This window comes from Vombatus ursinus, unplaced genomic scaffold, assembly GCF_900497805.2.
Source record: "Vombatus ursinus unplaced genomic scaffold, bare-nosed wombat genome assembly UNPS02014158.1, whole genome shotgun sequence".
In the NCBI taxonomy this organism is placed as follows: Eukaryota; Metazoa; Chordata; class Mammalia; order Diprotodontia; family Vombatidae; genus Vombatus; species Vombatus ursinus.
Window position 1 is genome coordinate 1,499,110 of NW_020953936.1, and position 20,495 is coordinate 1,519,604.

General features: G+C 40.6%; 1 protein-coding gene across 2 annotated transcripts in view; it reads right to left on the reverse strand.

Annotated features, from left to right (window-relative positions):
• Positions 1–20,495, reverse strand: part of PAX5 (paired box 5) — a 352,843-nt gene that overhangs the window by 69,532 nt on the left and 262,816 nt on the right. For both annotated transcript variants that reach the window (XM_027859120.1, XM_027859121.1), the window contains exon 8: positions 9,766–9,867. In XM_027859120.1, the coding sequence (XP_027714921.1) occupies positions 9,766–9,867 (102 nt within the window). The remainder of the gene's footprint in view (positions 1–9,765; positions 9,868–20,495) is intronic.

Sequence of the window (20,495 nt, forward strand, 5' to 3'; positions counted from 1 at the left end):
AGATCCTAAATTAAACTGAGCCTGAAATTAACTGGTTCCCTGAAAGGACCTCAGTAGTCTCTCTATCCCACTAAACTAAGAAGCACTAGAAAATTCAAATCCCCTGAGTCACTAAACCCAAGTAATGGCCGAAAGCCCCCAGTGCGTGTGACTATTAACTAACAAGTCTATTCTCTAGGTATTCCATTCCCTCCACCCACACTTCCAGCATGAATCAGCAGCAATCTCCAAGTCTAGGTTCTCCATCCCAGGCCACTACCTGATGTAGTGGACTAAGTGCTGATTCTGGAGTTAGGAAGACCTGTGTTCAAATATGGCCTCATCCACTAGAAGTGTGACCTTGGCAGTTCACTTAAATGCTTTTTGCCTCAATTCTCCCACTTTACAGATGAGGAATGAACTAGCAGTCAGTTCTTCAAGTATTCCCCCTGCTCCAACATCACCAGTCCCCAAATTCAGGCTCCCCATCTCTTCCCCCAAATGCTTGGTTCTGCTTGACCCATTTAATAACTTCATAAAAACTCACTGGCTACTGATTTTGGCATCCCCTTCCACTAGGCACTCTAGTGGGACCTGACCTATTTCCATTATCTGACTGCCCCTCACGGTATGTTTTCCTTCAGTAAAGCTGGTTTGCTTCTCTTTGTCTCTGCTGAGTGCAGTCTTTTTTTTTTTTGTTAGTGAGGCAATCGGGGTTAAGTGACTTGCTCAAGGTCACACAACTAGTACATGTCAAGTGTCTGATCCGAGGCCGGATTTGAATTCAAGTCCTCCTGACTTCACGCTTTATCCACTGCGCCACCTAACTGCCCCTGCTGAGTCCAGTCTTGCTTTGTATTCTGTCTTGCATGGCTATGCCCCCTCCTTGTACTGTGTCTTGGAATTTCTAACCTCACTCAAACACATTTAGACACTCCTTAAATTTAGTGTAGTAGTATACACTAAACACTTTGTTAAACAGTTATCCCTTCCACATCGTGTCAGCTAGGAGCATGGTGCCCCCGCTATCTGGAAAACTGTGTAAAATTTTTTGTCCCTCCCTTTGTACCAGAGAAAAAGTCTGAATTTTTTTCTTTTTCTTTTATGGGGGTGTTTACAATACCTTATTGTAAAATTGGGGTTGATATTATGCACTACTGTGTGTGTGTGTGTGTGTGTGTGTGTGTGTGTGTGTGTGTGTATACTTTATGTATTTCTGAGTTTCTAAACTTTTTCTGTGTCATCTGCTGGTCTTTGCGATTTCATCTGTGGCTTCCACAAAATTCCCCCAAAATTCCCATTTAATTTCTTATGCCAAATAGCGATATATCAAAGTGCAATGGGCAAAGTCACAATGTGGAAGGGATAATTGTATGTGGCTATTTTGGGACGTTGATCTCAAGAGATTCCTCTTTTGCTACTTGTACAGGGATTAAGGTTTTGCATGAATTAGTTTGTTATTGGTAATTCATCATTACTTCTTTTACTCCCATGGGTCTTTGGTTTTCTTCATTTTCCATGAGCTGAGCACCTCCACCTTACCCTAAGAATTACTACTTATTGGGGAAATAATTCAAATCAAATGAACAAACATTTGCTTATTAAGTGTTTTTAAGTGTTTACTACCTGTCAGGCACTGTGCTTAAGAGCAGAAGATTAAAAAAAGCCAAAAAAAATAGTCCCTCCCTTCAAGGAGCTCATATTCTAGTGGGGAGAGACAACCTTCAAATAAATGAGTATATACAAGACTCCTACAGAGTCAAGGAAAGGCAATTTCAGAAGGGAAGGTGCTGGCAGCTAAGGGCATAGGGGAGGCCTCCTACAGAAGGGAGTATCTGAGCTGAGTCTTGAAGGAGCCAGGGAACCTAAGAGGCAGAGGCGGGGAATGAGAGTGTCCAGGTAAGGAGCACAGCTGGTGCCGAGACATGGAGAGGAGAGAGTCCTATCTATTTTCAGCAATTATACAAGTAGGTGTTCAGTGGAGGATGTCCATACCAATCCCTTTCTTCTGAGAAAAGGTGTGTCATGTAACCATTATTGTAAGGGGGGAATGCTTCACAATACACATGCTTCTGTCGCAGAACATGCCTCATGTCATCCAAATGTCATCTTGCCTTGTTCCAGTTCCATGTAAAACACTTTCAAGGCCCCTTTGTATTTTGCTCAGCTGCATTTCTAATGAGGTAAAAATTAACCCCATGTGGCAGAACAAAGATTATATAGACAATAGTATTACCAAAGGAATTCCTCTAGGAAAAACCTCAAATAACCTGCCATCTATCACTCCTTTTAGTAAAGTTGAAAATCATAGATAAGATGTAGTACCCGGAAAGGTCCTTTGACATAAATTAGTTCAACCAAAAAGGTGGAAGGACCTAAGTTCACACAGGGAGTTAAGTGACAGGATCAGAATTCAAACCCAACTTCCCTGACTCTAAATTCAATGCTCTTTTCCCCTATGTCACATTGCTTCTTAAGCAAAGGTAGTATCTTATTCTGCCTTATTTTTAATGAAGAAAGCCCTGCTAAGAAGTTTATCTGTTGTGGAGCTTATGCCACCCAAAATTCTTTCACCACCACTCAGGGCTGACATCTGTCACAATGAGAACAATCCAATAACTACACCAAATTATTTAAGACTGGAATAACTATCTCATTGCCTTCTCTGCTTAGATTGTTAGTTTCCTTTCTGTGCTCTTTGGTTCCATGGATGTATTTGTATGTAACACCAGTGGCAGACTCTTGCATTCAGGATTTACATTGTAAAATGATGTAAAAGTCACCTGTGGTGACATACCCTGAGAGCGGGCTAAGGGAGGGAGGGGACACATTTTCTTTGGCTCCATGGGATTATTCAAAAGACTCAGTATGATGGCGAATAGGCACCCCTCCAAGGTCTACAGTAGTTGGATGGTTAAGACAAAGATTTTTCCCTCCAGGGATCCCTGGAAGCAGGATCATGAATATCTGAGCAGCAGCTTCTTTCTCCACCCCCTCCCCAGAGCCTGTATCTACCAGAGCACCTGGGAAAAGAGGGCTCATAGAGAAATTCAGAAGGACACAGAACCTCTACATTCACAAAGGCCAAAACTAGGAGGAAGATGGTAGGGAGAGAGAAACAGGATCAACCCATTTTCTTGTCTGTGTGGCACTTCTAGTAACTTTTCCAGAACCAAAGAGGACTCCTCACTGATCTTACCTGCTAGTTCAATCCAGGGGGATTTGGGGATGGGGGTAAAAAGGGGGAGAAAAAGATACTAGGAACTTTGAACCCAGGAATCCTAGTCTTAACCCTCTAGTGATGTATCTTCAAACTTGAGAGGGGAAGGGAACAACCATTTATTAAGTACCTATGTGTCAGGCACTGTGTTAAGTAAGCAATTTAGAAATATCTCATTTGACCATTATGGCAATTGTGAGATATATGTTCATCATCACTGTTCTACAGTTAAAGAAACAGAGGCAGACAGAGAAGTTCAAAGATCAGGCTTCAGACCTATGTAGCTTCCTTCACCAATCCTTCTGCCCTACCTTGCAAATATGGAGGCAATTCAAATTCATTTATTTTCATTCATTCAACAGATCTTTTTCAAGCACCTACTGATCTAAGAATTTAGGTGAGCACTGGGAAGGCCAATCTGGCAAGGTTTTAATGGACAGGACAGGTGCATATTCTCATCTAGTTATGAAGCAAAAAATGTCAGAATCTGTAGATCACCTCCCCTGGCCCTAATGAGGGCTGATGTATATAATTCACCCATCTGAGGATTAGACAGAACTCCATCCGAGAGAGATGCTTCAACACAACAGCATACATTTATCAATCTCTGCACCTGTCTATCATTTCTACCTCTCTAGACATTTTTGAAGCATCTGGCAAAAAGATATTCCAAAGGGAAGAGATAGCTAAGTCCTTATTACCCACAAGAAAAGATTGTATAACCCAAAGCAACAAATAATCCCCAAACTATTTCTATTTGGCATCAATACATATATTTGTATTTAACAGCTCTTTTTACATTGATTCAGATACACTGCCTTCCACCCCACCCCCAAGACTACGTACAATAAAAGTCATAAATCAGGTGTTCATTTAGTCCTTAGATACTAGAATTGTACTGGGATACCAATTTAGCTATGTAATCAGCACTTTAAACACATCATATGGGAGAAAAAGTAAGGAGTCAACAGCCCTTCATTTGAGCCCCGACTGGAGTGGTTTGCCATTTACTTCCCCAGTGGATTAAGGAAAATAGAGGTTAAGTGACTTGCTCAGGGTCACACAACTAATAAATGTCTGAACGCAGATCTTCCTGTCTCCAGGTCTAGTGCTCTATCCACTGAGCCACCTCGCTACCTCCTAAGCAAACAGAAGTTAAGTGACTTTCCCAGGGTTTGAACTCAGGAAGATGAGTCTTCCTGACTCCAGGCTTACCAATCTATCTAATGAGCCATTTAGCTATTCTTTTCCAGCTCTGCTATTTACCAGGTACCGGATGTCATTCAAGTCTCTGCCCCCCACCCAGTTTGCTCTTCTGCAAAATGGGAATGATGATGTTATACTCTTCCAATATAGTGTTATTCTGATGCCTCATTAATAAAAATAACAACAGCAACAATAATAGTTAGCATTGAAGGTTTGCAAAGTCCTTTTTATGTTAACTCAGTTTCCTCACAACAATCCTGTGAGGAAAGTGCTCTTATTATTCCTGTTTTTATAGATGAGGAAACTGAGGCAAAGGAGGCTAACTGATTAGCCCAGGGTCACACAGCTAGTATCCAACACAAGATTTGAACTTGGGTCTTCCTGACTCTAAGTTCTGTGCTCTATCCAGTTTACTACCTCACTGCCTCCATGACGCATGGAGGTGACCCTGAGTTCTCAAAGGCCACAGGACAAGCTCTCTCAGGTCCTACTGAGCTGGAAGATTTCAAGAAGGAGTTGGTGACAGAATGTGAGTATCTTTCCTTTATAGGACCAGAATCACCAGAAGGTTGACTATGAAATGATGGATTGGGGGGGGGGCGGTGTCCATAGAAGCTCAATTAGCTGCCTATGAAGATGTAGAAAGGTGATCATCAGTAGAAGAAATACCTACATCGATAAAATAATGAATCTTTGAAAGTGGTGAAATCATAGTTACTCTCTTCATCTCACAGGGTTTTATCTGAGGATTAAATGAAATAATGCTTATAAAGAGTACATTTGGCCAAAGGAACACAAGCTTCTCTTGTTATCACTCAGAAAGCATCATCCATCTCAGTAAGAAGCCCTAGAAAGTGAGGTGGAGCAGTGGATAGAGCACCACACCTGGAGTCAGGAGAAGCTGTGTTCAAATCCAGCCTCAGATACTTACTAGCTGTGTGATTCTAGCTATGTCATTTAACCCTATTTGCCTCAGTTTCCTCATTTGTAAAATGGGCTGGTGGCAAACCACTCCAGTATCTTTGCTAAGAAAAACCAAAATGGGGTCACAAAGAGTTGCACACGACTGAAGAACAATAAGACAAGTGGTTACCCCACTTTTGTCTGAAGACTTCCGAAGAGGGGGGAACCTACTTTTCTTCTGAGGCAGACTTTTCTACTTTTGGGTCAAGCTATTTTCCCTTACATAAAGCTTAATTTACCCCTTTACCACTTTTACCTGTTATTCCTAGTTCTGTCCTCAAACACCAAGAAGAAAAAGTCAAATTCCTTTCCTACATGCCCACGCTTGACACACTAGACTATTGCTATCATGGCTCCCCTGAGTCTTCTGTGTTCTGGGTTAAGTAGTCTCAGTTCCTTCAATCCACCCTCACATAATGTGATCTTGAGGCTCTTCATCAGCCTGGTTGGCCTTCTCTGGATGCTCTCCAACTTATCCATGTCCCTACTAAAATGGGGTAACCAGAACTGAACAAAATACTCCACATAAGGTAGGACCAGGGCAGAGTACAATGAGACTTAGCACCATTCTTGTTGCCAACATTGTGTTCCTCTTAATGTAGTCTAATAATACATTAGCATTTTTAGCGGACACATCACCAGACACCCTTGACTCATATAAACTTTGCAGTTCACTGAAAAACCCAGATCTTTTTTAGAAAAATTGCTGCCTAGAACTAGCTATGGCCTCCCCTTCATTTTATACTTTTGAAGCTGATTTTTTGAACCCAGGTGTAAAACTTTGCATTTGTCTTTAAGATTCAGTCCATGGTCTAGTATTTCAACATCTTTTTGAATCCTAACACTGTCATCCAGTGGGGTAGCTCTCTCCCAACTTTGTGTCAATCGCAAATTGGATGTACATATCATTTTTGGCTTTATCCAAGAGAGAGAGACAAAAACAGAAGTAGAGTCAGAGACAAAGAGAAAGACAAAGAGAAAATGAGGGAGAGAGACAAAGAGACAGACAGACAGAGAGAGAGACTGCATATTCAGTCAATATTCAAATTGCAAACACACAATATACTGCTTAAACAGAAATATTATAAGGTTTCTTGAAAACAAAGTTTGGATTGTAACCATCCTTATATCCTCAGTACCTAGCATAATGCCTCGAGTATAATAGGTGTTTAATAAATGTTGAAATGCTAAAAATTGGGAAACTCCCAAGCCTGGCATATACTAGGCAGATATTCTAAACATTTGACCTAATGAGATTTTTTTTATTCTTCTATATTGTCTTTCTTCAGGCACCTAACACAATACCTGGCATAGAATACACATTTAATATATTTGTTGATAGATGAATAAATGAATGGCCTTGAGATGTGTTAAAGAGAGGCAATATGGAACAGGGGAAAGACCATTGTCTTTGGAATGAGAGAAAATGGGTTTTAATGTCACCTCTGATACATGTGACCTTGAGCAAATCACCTAATCTCCTTAGGTCTCAATTTCCTCACCTGCAAAATGAAAATGTTCAACTAGATCGCCTCTGAAATCCCTTTCAGCTCTGGCTCTATGATCCTGGGAAAAGACCAACTGATTGTGGGCACTGATAGTCAATCCACAAGCTCCACGTCTGACTCTAACCAGAGTGCCTTACCGAAATCAAGCAATGAGTGTTTATTTAAGCACCTACTATGTGCCAGGCACTATGCTAGGTACTTGAAGGAAGAAAGCAGGAGACACAAATACACTGATGAAATCATTTTTGCTCTCAAGTAACAAAGGGAAGTGCTATGTGAAGTCATTAACCACCCCCCACACACACACACACAAACACACACACACGCCTTCTAGCAGCAAGCTTCTTGAAATAAAAATGGAAACCAAAGTGTGAAAAATTGGTGGCACCATTAGGGGGCATTAAGACACAGCTGCCCATACCTGCAGTGTACTGGGTTATCCCTTGCCAAACTGTTTGCTTACCAACCTGCAGACCTGTGCTTAAACTTCTCCAGGGGATCATTGCCATGGGGGTGCAGAGACACCGAGAACCTCGTTCAGAGCATTTGAGTATCTGACACAGCTGTGGCACAGCAGGCTTATCATTAAAAATATGCACTTGTTCTAATCTTTAATTCCTGTAGCTCCAGTTAATGTTAAAAGAACCTTCATATATTCTGAGAATTATGTGGGCTCTGCTAAATTTGGAGTCATTTTTATAATCCTTACTGTAATTAAGGCTGCAAGAACCTCCAGTGGTTCAGAGTGCAGATTCCGTTTGGATAATCCTGTAAAAAGTTCAGGTGCTTCTCTGAACTAGATCAACCTTTTGTGTCTATAAAGCTGAGCTGAGAAAATCTTGTGAGCACTGGCTGGGCTTTCAAATTTTCCACTTGCTCCTGCTTCTGTTCATGGCAGGAAGGCAATGTGAATCACCTTGAATGTGTGTCAAAACCCAGTGCTACTGATGTGAATCTCTTCTCCGCCCGCTCCCCTCTTTCTCAATTCCCCCCTTCCCTCCTCCGCATGCAAGCTTAGTTCACTGTAAAGGTGCTCAATGCAGAGAAAAGAAAGCTTCACCAGAAACAGTGACTAGGAATGTCAGCAATTACATTTTCCTGAATTTCACAAAATTCTTTTTTTAATTGAATACAATAATAGAGGAGAAAGCCTTTGTGAAATATATAGTGCTATACACATGTTAAGATCTTATTAGTATTGAATATTTTGAAAACTCATCCTGGCAAGGATACTGCAAGTATTGAAATGTGATATAGTTACACTTTGGGAGAAAGCATTCAATAAGCATTTATTAAGTGCCTACTATATGCCAAGCACTGTGAAAAATGCTGGGGATACAAAGACAAAAAATGAAATAGTCCCTACCCTCAAGGAGCTTACATTCTATCGGGGAGAAAATATGCACATATATCCCCTATTGCACCCCACATGCTCTCTAAAACCAAACCCCTACCAGCTGGGCCAGCTAGGTGGCTCAGTGGATAGAGTGCTAGGCCTGGAGTCAGAAAGACCTGAGTCAAATCCAGCCTCAGACACTTACTAGATGTGTGACCCTGGGCAAGTCACTTAACCTTGTTTGCCTCAGTTTCCTCATCTGTAAAATGATCTGGAGAAGGAAATGGCAAAACATTCTAGAATTTTTGCCAAGAAAACCCCAAATGAGACCACAAAGGGTTGGACATGACTGGAATGACTGAAAAACAACAAGTTAGCTGGAAAGAGTCTTAGTTGCAGAGGCAGGAGAGGATAGATTTAATGACTTCTCTTACTGAGTAGTTTTAAAGTTGGGCATGAAGAGAGAAATATGTGGGTCATAATTTCTTTCTCTATTTTCTTTCCCCAAATTCAGGGAAGGGTAGAAGAGAGAAGAGAGTTAATATAGGAGTAATGGTAGCAATAACAATCATAGTATCGTAGAGTAAAGCTAGAAATTAGATTAGAGTTCATCTGTTCCAAACCTCTTGTTTCACAGTTGAGAAAACTGATGCCTAGAAAAGTCAAGTGATTGCCCAGGGTCTCAGCTTTCAAAGATGCCAGGTTATGGCACAAATTGTACCACCAGCATAATAAGGCTGTTGCTATTCCTACCTTTCCACCAACTCTAGCTATAAAGCAGTGGATGTTTCCCACTTTTCAAAAACCTTGAACTGTGGATGGCAAGAAGCTAACAGAACTGTAACACCCAGGAGGATGCCAGTTGCAAAAGGTATGAATGGTTCATTAAGAAGAAGCTGTCTTAATTCCAGTGCCTTCCCTCCGTTAATTACTTTCTATTTATCTTGTATATAGCTTGCTTTGTATATATTTGTTTGCATATTGTCTCCCCTGTTAGATTGTGAGCTCCTTGAATTCAGGGATTTTCTTTTGCCTCTTTTTGTATCCCCAGCTCTTAGCACAGTGCCTGGCACATAGTTGGTGCTTAATAAATGTTTATTGATAGATGGAGTGTGTTAAAATAACAAGACTTAGGTCACTTCGAGGAGCCTCTCTCTCCCTTGAACAAATCTTCACCAAGTCCTGATGAGTTTTAAACATTTAGACAATCAAAGAAGAGGGGATATTCCTGCCAATTCCAGTCCTCCCTATTGGACACATCAAACAGCCTTGAAGAAGAATTAGCACAAAAGCCAAATCAATGCCTTAGACTGAATAATCTGTTACTTGCAAATGCAAAGTAGAGGAAGCAGCATTGCATTGGAGAAATAGGCTAGTGCAAGTATTCATTTATGTTCTTTTTTTTTTTTTTTCAGATACTCGTGAGTTTACTTTGGACTATATGGCAGATTTTTTTTTTTCCACGCACATCTCTCAGTCGGCTGCCGGCCTCCACACATAACAACCAGAAAGCACTTTGCTTGCTTCAGAAAAGCTGCATTTTGAAAACTCACCGGGCACCATCCCTGTCAGAGTTGGAGCAGAGTAGCTGCCCTGTCCAGCAGGGGGGACGTGTGGAGGGTATCCTGGGAGGGTTGTGCTTGCCAAATCACGACCTGAAGAATCAAACCAACAAATCACCATGTGAGCATTTGCAGCAACTCGACATGTTTTTACATTTCCCCAAACACCTAGAACACAGGCCATGCATTTGTCATATCTGTATTGTGAATACCAAAGTGGGATCCCCGCCCCCACCCCCCACCCCCACCCCTGGCTGGCAAGAAGAAAAGAGCCTTTTCTTTATAAGCTTTGACTATAAAGCCAGAAAGCCATTATAATGTAAGAAACAGAATGGAAAAAAAGAAAACACGCATGCCTGAATATCATCCAAGGGGCCAACTTGTAAAAGGGCTTTAGTCTACTACTCCTATCATAGGTCCAGGTTTGCCTGATTCCCAGTAACATAAATATAAAGTGAAACTGAACACTAGAAATTGATCGGCTATGAGGTGAGGGGCCAACCGAGATTTATCTCTGTGTACATATATGTATTTCTAGATGTTTACATAAGATAAGTGTATTGTGTATACAAATATGTAGCTAAGTTATAGAGATATGTAGAATGAATGTATATATTCAAGTTGGTCTAGATATATGGGCCAGCTAGACATACATGTATATATACACATACACGTCACATGCAAATATGATATCAATTATATACAAATCTATATATATTAATATACTTATTAATATTAACTTATAATAATATTAATATTTATACTGTTAATATTAACATATATTATATAATGAATATATTCTACAATATGATATAGTATATGCAATATATATATAACACACATGTATATACACACAAATATACATGTAATTCAAATATAACATTTATATTCATGTTGGTATAAAACCAGATTATTCAGAGGATGTCAACGTAAGTGAAAAAGACAAAAAGATCAGTGATTATATCCTTAATGAAAAGCTTATTGAAAATGCAAGAAATGTTCTTTAAAACCTCCATAGTAAATGTGATGAATTAATTATTGTTGCTATTGTTATTTTCTTCACTGAACTCAAAACATTTTATAGACATTCTCCAAGCAGAACCAGAAGAGTCATTTAGTCCAACCCCCTTATCTTACAGATGATAAATGCTTAATTGAATTGTTAAAATGAGAAATTTGAAGTCCCGGTTGCTGAAGAGACGTGGCTGAGGTTACTGGCAGAGCTTAGACTAGAAATCAGGTCTTTTCCCTTCTCCCCACACTGTCTTTAAATTATTGTGGTGCTAATATTTTGAGAGAAATGGAAGTTGTATCTCCCTATCTCCATTTTCCATGCAAAGCACGGAAGGGAGACACAAAATTATCATGCAACAAAGAAGTCTTTTGTACACTCAATTTGAACTCACAACTGACAGATGTAGCTACCAATTCATACCATACGTTTAATAGACATTACAAAATCAATAGCAGCAACACACCAAATACCCCCCAATTACTCAGTTTTAGGTCATTCACAGAATTTTAATAATAACTCAGGGAAGCTTTTGCTAAGGGAAGCATTACCATCAAGTCAATAACAGCCTCACCTTCCAAAAAGATAATCCCTGTGTCACCAATGCCCTTCAACTGAAGGGAAAATAGTGGCCAGGAAGTAGCCTGAGAAGCCGGCCCCAGGGTTCAGAACTCTCAGTCACTGCCCTGATGCTTGTTTGCAGCAACAGCAGTAGGAAGGAAAATGGGAAAAATCTAAGCTCTTTTTATTTCTACAGGTAACTGGAGAAACTGTACTCTATTTGAAGACACCAAATCTATCTTTGCAAGCCCTGTTTGTTGTAAAAAAAAAAAAGTGTCTTGATTCTTTATTCTCTGATATGAAACCAATGCAGTGGAATGAAGAGTCCAAATATGGAGCCTCTGTTTTAGAAGTGATGAGTACTCTTGGTGCTTGAGAATTAATTAAAGCACTCAGGCAAAAGCACTTTATACAGGGGCTCTTAAACTGAGGTCTAGGGACTTGGCTTTTAAAAATATTTTGATAAGTCTTTTACTATAATGGGTTTCCTTTGTAATCCTGTGTACTTTATTTTACTCCTTTAAAAACATTCTGAGAACAGGTTTCACCAGACTGCTAGAGAATAGGCTTCACCAGTCTGCCAAAGGGGCCGGTAGCACAAAAAAAAAAAAGTTAAGAAACCCTGCACAAATAGAAGGGCACTGTGATAGAAGACCTGACTTCTAGAGGACAGGAGAGCCCTTTAGCAGACATGTAGAAACACAGAGAGACCTGAGGGATGATACATCACTGAAATACGCAGTGAGTTCCATGGCATCCTTCCATGGTGAGAATGTACCATGACATCTTGATGTCACACAAACCCCTCGATACAGCAGCAAAATGCTGAGTTCCCTGTCATCTACCTCCTAGCTCCATTCATCGAATACCTTTGATCTCTCAACCAAAGTAAGAACTTTAATTTTCATTTCATTCAGTTCTGAATCTTCCTCTGCCTTCCCCACTCCTGACCCCAAGCCTGAAATTTAAAAGAGGGTAGAGGGAAAATTTCAAAAGAAGAAATTTTCTACCTCTGTTCCTCCTGGAACGAGTCAGACATCATGGTCTATCAGCTCTGCTCTCTCCCCTCATTGGAGGTAGTCACCATTGGGAACGCACCTGTGACAAGCATTATACATACCCTAATCCCTATTACACATGATTACTGTCATTGCCACTATCACTAGCATAGGGATGAAAATAATGAGATTAACTAAGCACCAATGATGTACCAGAGCTATCTTTTAAGAATGCATAATTAGACAGGATCTCTGATAGAACAATTTTCCTGGTGAACAGGAATTCTACAACATCCCTGGGTACAACAGAACACTCAGGATCAGCCAGGACCCCAGGACCTCTGAGTTGGAAGGGACCCCAGAAGCCATCAGAAGCCAGTCCTGAATAAGACTCCCCTCTTTACCATTCCCAAAAATAGTCATCCAACCTTTGCTTGGAGACCACCATATTCTCAAGCCCACTTCTTCCACCAACCTGGTTGTCCATTTCCCAGTATTCTCCACCTTATCAATGACCTTTTTAAAACAGAGCATGCAGGACCAAGTATCATAACTCAGATGTTATTGAGTGAATCTGAATGCCAAGGGAATAGGACTCCCTGGGCTAGAATAGGCACAGATCCTTTTGATTCAGTTGAAGATAATAATTGAGGTAGTTCAACACCGCTTACCCCCCGCCCCTCGTCATTTTATGAAGGGGGAAACTATGTGTCAAAGAAATTTGAGCAACATTTGTATCATGCTCGCCTTGTAATAACGTTGTAAAGTAAACAAGTACTGCTGATTAGCAATTATCAGAGCTGGGTTATAATAACAGCAATAATGATAATAATAACAACAACAACAATAATAGCTAGCATTTATAAAGCATGTTAAAGTTTACCAAGCACTTTACAAATATTATCTTATTTGATCCTCACAACAACCCTGGGAGGTAGGTACTCTTATTATCATCCCCATTTTACAGATGAGGAAACTGAGGCTGAGACAAGTTAAGTGACTTGCCCATAGCAACACAGCTCATAAATGTATGAGTCAGAATTTGAACTCAGGTCTTCCTGACTCTGGGTCTAGTATGATCTCAACAGCATCACTTAGCTGCTGTATTTCTAAGCTAGGCACTATCTCACTATACTTACTGCCTGATTAGGCATCTGGTTAATGGTTAAGCTGATGCTCAATCCAAAACTCTCTTCTCTTTTCCAGACTCCTTGCGTGGTAACACCCGGAAACTCAAGACAGCCTTGCCTAGTTTCTATCTTTTTCTCTAGTCTTTTTATTTTTTCCAAATATTAATTTCTGCCTTTCCTAGGAAATTTTCTAGAAAAAAGTTCCTGATAGGTTGGCATTGGGTCACATTCTTATCCTGACCTTATCATAATACTTTTACCACCTGCACAAAGAAAGACAGTAGAGAATAAAACAAATATTCAGAAATGTTTATCTTCTATGAGCTGAAACAAGGACAAGCTTTCTTCCTTCCTAACTTCCCTATTTATATTGAAGGACTACAATCTTTTGTCATTGTTGTTGTTGTTGTTTAGTAATTTTTCAGTTGCGTCTGACTCTGTGACCCCTTCTGAGGTTTCCTTGGCAGAGATATTGGATTGGTTTGCCATTTCCTTCTCCAGCTCATTTTACAGGTGAAGAAACTGAGGCAAACAGGGTGAAGTGACTTGCCCAGGGTCATACAGCTAGTAAGTGTCTGAGGCCAGATTTGAGCTCAGAGAGATGAGTCTCCCTGGCTCCAGACCAGACTCTCTATCTGTTGTACTTAGCAATCCTTTTAATCACCCAAATTTGCAACTTCAGAGTCATCCTCACTTCTTCCCTCTCTCACATCTGTCACACTCAATCAGTTGCCAAATCATTTTGTCTATTATCTACCTCCAAGATATAACTTTGTATCTGTGAAGGACTGTCTGATGTTGGCAGCTACCAGGTGAACATTGTGGCAAGATTGGGGTAGAATCTGGGTATTTGGAAGTCGAGGCAGGGGCTGTGGTAGGCGGAGTTGTGGTGAACTGGGATGGGCTGGGTACGGAGAAGCCCTGATGCAGTGGGCAGTGCTATGTGAGATAAGCTGGGTGCAAGGAAGTAGCCAGAGCATGTTCTCCTGAGGCAAGGGGCGGTGCCACGTGGGAGTGGGACGGCAGAGGATGAGTTCCCTTTGCTTAGTCCCTTCCCTATATGCAACGTCAACCCCAGACGCCTCCTTCCTGTGACCTTCCTGACTTCCTAGGTCACGTACTCTGTCTATGCACTAATCCCAGATGCCTCCTTCCTGTATCCGGTCCTAGCCTCCTGCGTCACTCCCTCTCCCTTGGTGTGCTAAACTCAGACAGCCCTTTCCGGTATCTGACCCTACAATCATTGTCTGGTAAGCGGGCTGGGGAGGAGGGGCTAAGTAGGTACTTAAGGATGGAGCGTGGTCAGATCACGTGCTCTCTTGGCTCCTGCTCTGTTGCTCTGGCCTTCCTGCTTGGCCTTGCTGTGATGGCCTCTGAATAAAGCTCTGGTGTTGGCGCCTCCCGATGGCTTGTCTCTGTATGTTTATCCGGTTGAGGACCGAAGACTGATGAGTGAGTATGACTCTGGCAGCCTGCTCCTTATAGGAGGAGTGTTCGGCGCGGCCGGCATAAGGTCGGCGCGGCCGGTACATGTATCTATCCCCTCCTCCCCACTCACACAGCCACCACCTCAATTCAAGTCCTTGGCATCCTTTCCCTGGACTACTGCAATGTCCTCCTAATTGGTGTCTCTATTTCCAGTCTCATTACTCTCCAATCCACACTTCACTACAGTGGCCAAATTATGTTTCCTAAAGAATACCTTTGATCATCTCACCTCGTTCAAGAAGCTGTATTGGTTCACTGTAGCCTCTAGATTCAAACATGAATTCCTCTGTTTGGTTTTTAAAGCCAAAGGGTTTGCAGTCTGGATCGAGCCCACCTTTCCAGACTTTTTTTTTTTTGCATACTACTCTCTTTTATGCAGCCTACTGTCCAGCCAAATCTAGCATCTACCTACTCTTCCTCATACAGGACATTCTATTTCTCTTTTCCATCCATATATTTGCACAGATTTTCTTCCATGTGTGGAATGCAGTTCCTCCTCAACTCTACCTAGAGAATCCCTAGTTTCCTTCAAAGCTCACTCAAGTACCACCTTCTATAGGAAGCCAAATAGGATTTCCCCACTCCCACTCCCCCCTCCCAGTTGCCAGTGTCTTCCCCTCAAAATTACTTTATATACTTTTGGATTTAATTTTCTACACAAATTTTGCTTCTTCTCTATAGAGGGTAAGCTCCTTGAGGGCAGGGACTGTTTCATTTTTCTCCTTGTGCCTCCAGCACCCAGTATTGGTATACAACAGGTACTTAATAAATCCTTGTTGAATTGAACTGAAATAAAAAACTCAGTGACCAAAAACAGTTAGTAGAACTTAAATGTTCAACAGAACTCTCTTGGCAAAATGAAGGATAAAGTGAAAAAGCATTTTGCCAAACAATTTCTGGCAGCTGAAACTCTCCATGGGCACCAAACATGAAAAACAGCTTTGGTACAAATTGATGAGACACATCAAAAAATTCCCCAAGGTGTCATGGAACCAAAAGGAAATGAGGCCAAGATGCTCACTCTTCTCTGCCTTTTCCACTGAACACATGTCCAGTGTTCTCTTTAGCAAGCAGAATACAGTTACTGCATGTCCAATCTTTCATCTTTCCCCAGGGATTTGTTTCTTGCAAGGATATGTTAATAAAGCTAGCATAGGCTGATCACTTACATTTCCAGGGAAACTTCCTTAGAATATCATTCCTATTTGTGGCATCATATGCCCATGAGATAAGACCCCATAGTATAATAATAATTGTGATCCCTGACATTTGCACATCCCCTTAAGGTTAACAAGATGCTTTGCACACATTATTTCTTTTGATCCTCACAACAATGCTATGAGGCGAGTGTTATTATTCTCCCCACTTTATATGTAAGAAAACTGAGGCTCAGAAAGGTTAAGTGACCTATCACATGGTCACACAACTAGGACCTGTCAGAGGCAAGATTCAAACCATGATCTGTCCTGACTCTGAATCCACTGTTTTTTGTTTTTTTCTCCCCCACTTTGCTACACTATCGTAATAGTAATGGCACTGGATTAGGAAACAGAAAGACAGCTTATTGATAATACCCCAGGAGTTATTGTGCAAATCACTCAAGCAAAAATAACGTCATGCAAAATTGTTTCTCATATTTGGTGCCCACATGATTTTGCGAAAGTCATTTCACCTCATATGGATCTCAATTTCCTGATCTGTTAAAAAAAAAAAGTGACCAAAGGAATTCATTTTAACCAAAATGGATTACATGCTAGACAGGTTACATCATGTAGTGAATCAAGTGCTGCTCTTGGAGTCGAAAGACCTGCCTTCAAATCCCATCTCTGATAAACCACGCAGCCTCATTTTCCTCCTCTATAAAATGGAGATTAAAAATAGCACCTACATAACAGAGTTGTTGTGCGAATCAAGGGAGATAGTATATGTGAACACTTTGTAAACTTGTCTGGTCATTTTTTCAGTCGTGTTCGACTCTTCATGACTCCATTTGGGGTTTTCTTGGCAAAGATATTGGAGTGGTTTGCCATTTCCTTCTCCAGCTCAGTTTACAGAGGAGGAGACTGAGGCAAACAAACAGGGTTAAATGACTTGCTTACAGGCCATCCTTCTGCCCACGAGTACAGCAAGGTGAAATGACCAAGTTTCCCATGAAATTATGTTTCTTGTTGTCTTTGTAAGGATGATGAAACCAGCTGCGTTGATTTCTCTCTTGGCCTCTCCAGAAGAATCTATGACACATTCTTCCATATAACTTTAGTGTCATTATATCTTCTAATTTCATTTAGACTGAGCATGTCAATATTCAGTTCCTCTGGTACCATGTTGACTCGTTGGTCATTAGACATGGATTTCACATTTAGAAGTCTACAGCTAAATTAATATTCATAGATCCAGAACTTAGCACAACACCTACATAATAAGTGCCTAATAAATGCTTGCTGGCTGACAGAATGCTCTATTGGCATACTTTTTGAGAAATTAGTGCCACCTTCTAACCACAATGAGGTGTCAGAATAGGATTTTCATGGAAGTCATAGAGAACAATGTCTCCAAATACTCCAGTGTGGCTCTGACTCTGGATATACCTCCTACTTTCATCAAAGTTTCAAGGATGCTTTAATTTAATTCAAAAGTATTTTTCTAATTCCAACAACAATGCTTCAGTGAACCATGTCATAGATAGGAGTGCTTCATCTAGTTATACTAATAACAATCTATCCATTCCAACAACAATAGTAACAATAACAAAGGTAATATCATAATTGTTATAGATGGCATCCTTTTTCCATATCATAAAGATATCAAATATGTGTATATGTATATCCTTTGGGGTTTATAAAGTGTGTTACATACATTATCTCATTTGATGCTCACAACAACCCTGTCAGGGATTGTTCAAATATTTTCCAAGTGTAATTATTCCCATTTTATAGATGATGAAACTGACAGAAGCAGGATGCAAAGGGACTTTTCAAGGCTGCACAGCAAATAAGTAGCAGAGCCAGCACTGGAACCCAGGGTATCTGAGTAAATCCAACCCTATTTCCACTATGGCACTGTTGTCTCCCTTGTGGGCCTACTGTGTGTAAGGGTCTAGGTTCTGTAGAGTGCACAAAGATGACTAAGACACAGTCCCAGCCTTCAAGGAACTCTCTTTGGTAGAGAGACAGTGAGGTACAGTAAACAGAGAGCTGGCCTCAAAACCAGGAAGACCTGAATTCAAGTCCCTTGCTTCATACATATAGGCTCTGGGCAAGTCATTTAACGTCAAAGGGCCTTGTGGCTCTATGGCTGATACCATGCAGAACTTGGATTGAAATATTAGAGCTCATGTCTTTTACCGCATGATCTTCTAGGACTCTTTTCTCCTTTTTCCCAGATCTCCCAATACCTCCAAATTAGCCATCTCCTATCCCCATCTCCATGTGGAATGAGAGTAGGGGATAATTCCTAATCACAGAAAAAGAGTTACTGAGGGAGCAATAGATATTTTCTTAAAAAATAAAAGATATCACAGTGCAACTAAGGAGAGACTTCCCAGAAATTAAACCAAACACTAGTTACAGCATTTGGACAAGAGGTTAGCCTGAGGAGAGAGAAGGGAAACAAATATGGGTAGTTACCTAAAACAGACCCATAGTTTGTGCAGCCGCTCACTTCCTAAGCTCTGGGATCCTTGAATTATCTGGCCATGCATGACACATAGGCTCTAGCTATTGCTGTGACCCAATCAGTACTGGGATGCAGGCTCCCATATGAATTGGTTTTAAGGAACCATCAGCATCCTTAGGAGGCTACTGTTCCAGATAAGTATCTAAGACAGGGGATCTTAACAAGGGGCCCATAGATAGATTTCAGGGGGTCCATGAGTTTGGATGGGTAAAATATACACATTTTTATTTTCACCCATCACAAACTAAAATTTATCATTTCCTAAAACTATAATTTTAAGCAGAACATTATTCTGAGAAGAGGTCCATAGGTTTCACCAAAGGGGCTCATGACAAAAAACAGTTAAGAACCCCTGATTTCAAGACAGCGAGGTGACATGGTTGAACATGGAGCCAAGAAGATCTGAATTTAATTTTGGCCTCAGATGCTTTACTAGCTATGTGACTACATCTTTTCTTTTGATCAAACATTCCTCTGATAACATTTTTTATACCACTTACCCTGCATTATCCCTCTCTATTTATCCAGTTGAGGTGGTTTCTTATCACCTCTAAGATAAAATATAAACTCTTCTGTTTAGCTTTTAAAGCCTTACGCAACCTTGCCCCTACTCTATCTTTCCAGCCTCATTGCACATTACTTCCCTTCTTGCACTCTGAAGTCCAGCCAAACAGGCCTCTTCTCTGCTCCTCTCACATCACACAACATCCCGGTCTCTCTACCCGTGCATGGGCCATCTTCTGTGCCTGGAAGGAACTTTCTCCTTTCCTCTGCCTCATAGAGTCCTTCTTTCTTTAAAATGCCCTTCAGGCACCAACTTCTGCACTAAGCATTTCCTGATCTCTCCTCAATCGATAGTGCCCTCCCTTCCAGAGTAGCCTGTACATGGCTACTTTGGATATATTATATTTATTAACTTTGTATTTATGCTATATATGTATATGTATATGTGTATATATATATATATATATGTACATATGCACTTATTAGCTATAGAAGCCTGGGAAAGTCATTTAAACTCCCTTGGACTAATTTTTCTCATCTGTAAAAATGAAGAGATTGGACTCAATGACCTCTAATGTTCCTTTCAGCTCCAAGCCTATGATCTATGAAATTCCAGCACCTCTCGTTCCTGCTATGGCATTTGACATCGCACTAAATTGAATAATTGAATTTGCTCATTTAAATATGCTTTTAAGACCCTAAAAACATGCAGCTGAGTGACCTAACCATCCTCGGTTGGTCTTGGAACAAAGCCATAAAGAAAAACAAATCCAGGGAAAGGCAGTTAGCTAATAATGTTTCTCTCTAAAAAAGACAAATTTCTTATTGGCTGACATATGCTTTCCAACACTGATGCCTCTATTGGGTTCTAAAACCTGAGTGTTCTCATAGATAGTCTGTTATCATAGGACTAATAATAAATTACTCTATACAGCCCTGGCTAAGGGCTCAGCAAGGCCCTTAGCAAGGTGATGCTTTAAATCATCCCACCAATCAAACATGACCTTCCTGCAGGCATATGCTGTTAGTAGCAGCCAATACTGTTGCTAATATGTCGACTAAATGTTTTTTCCTGAAGGTCTCCTGGATGCAAAGGTGAGTTAAGTATGAGGCCCCAGCTTCCCATTTGTGAATTCTCAGGTTTCTTTTTCTTATAGTTTCCAAACCATTTATCTCTGGAACACTTTAAAAAAAGTGAAACCTTAATTTATTTCTAAAACATAACTGTGACTTTGCTCCAAAAAGTTAAATGCTCAATACCAAAGACAATCTAAACTCTGGTTAAAATTCATAGCAACCGGAGAGAGAAGAGAAGAGTCCAGTGACATGAGTAAGGAAACAGGATATGGAAAA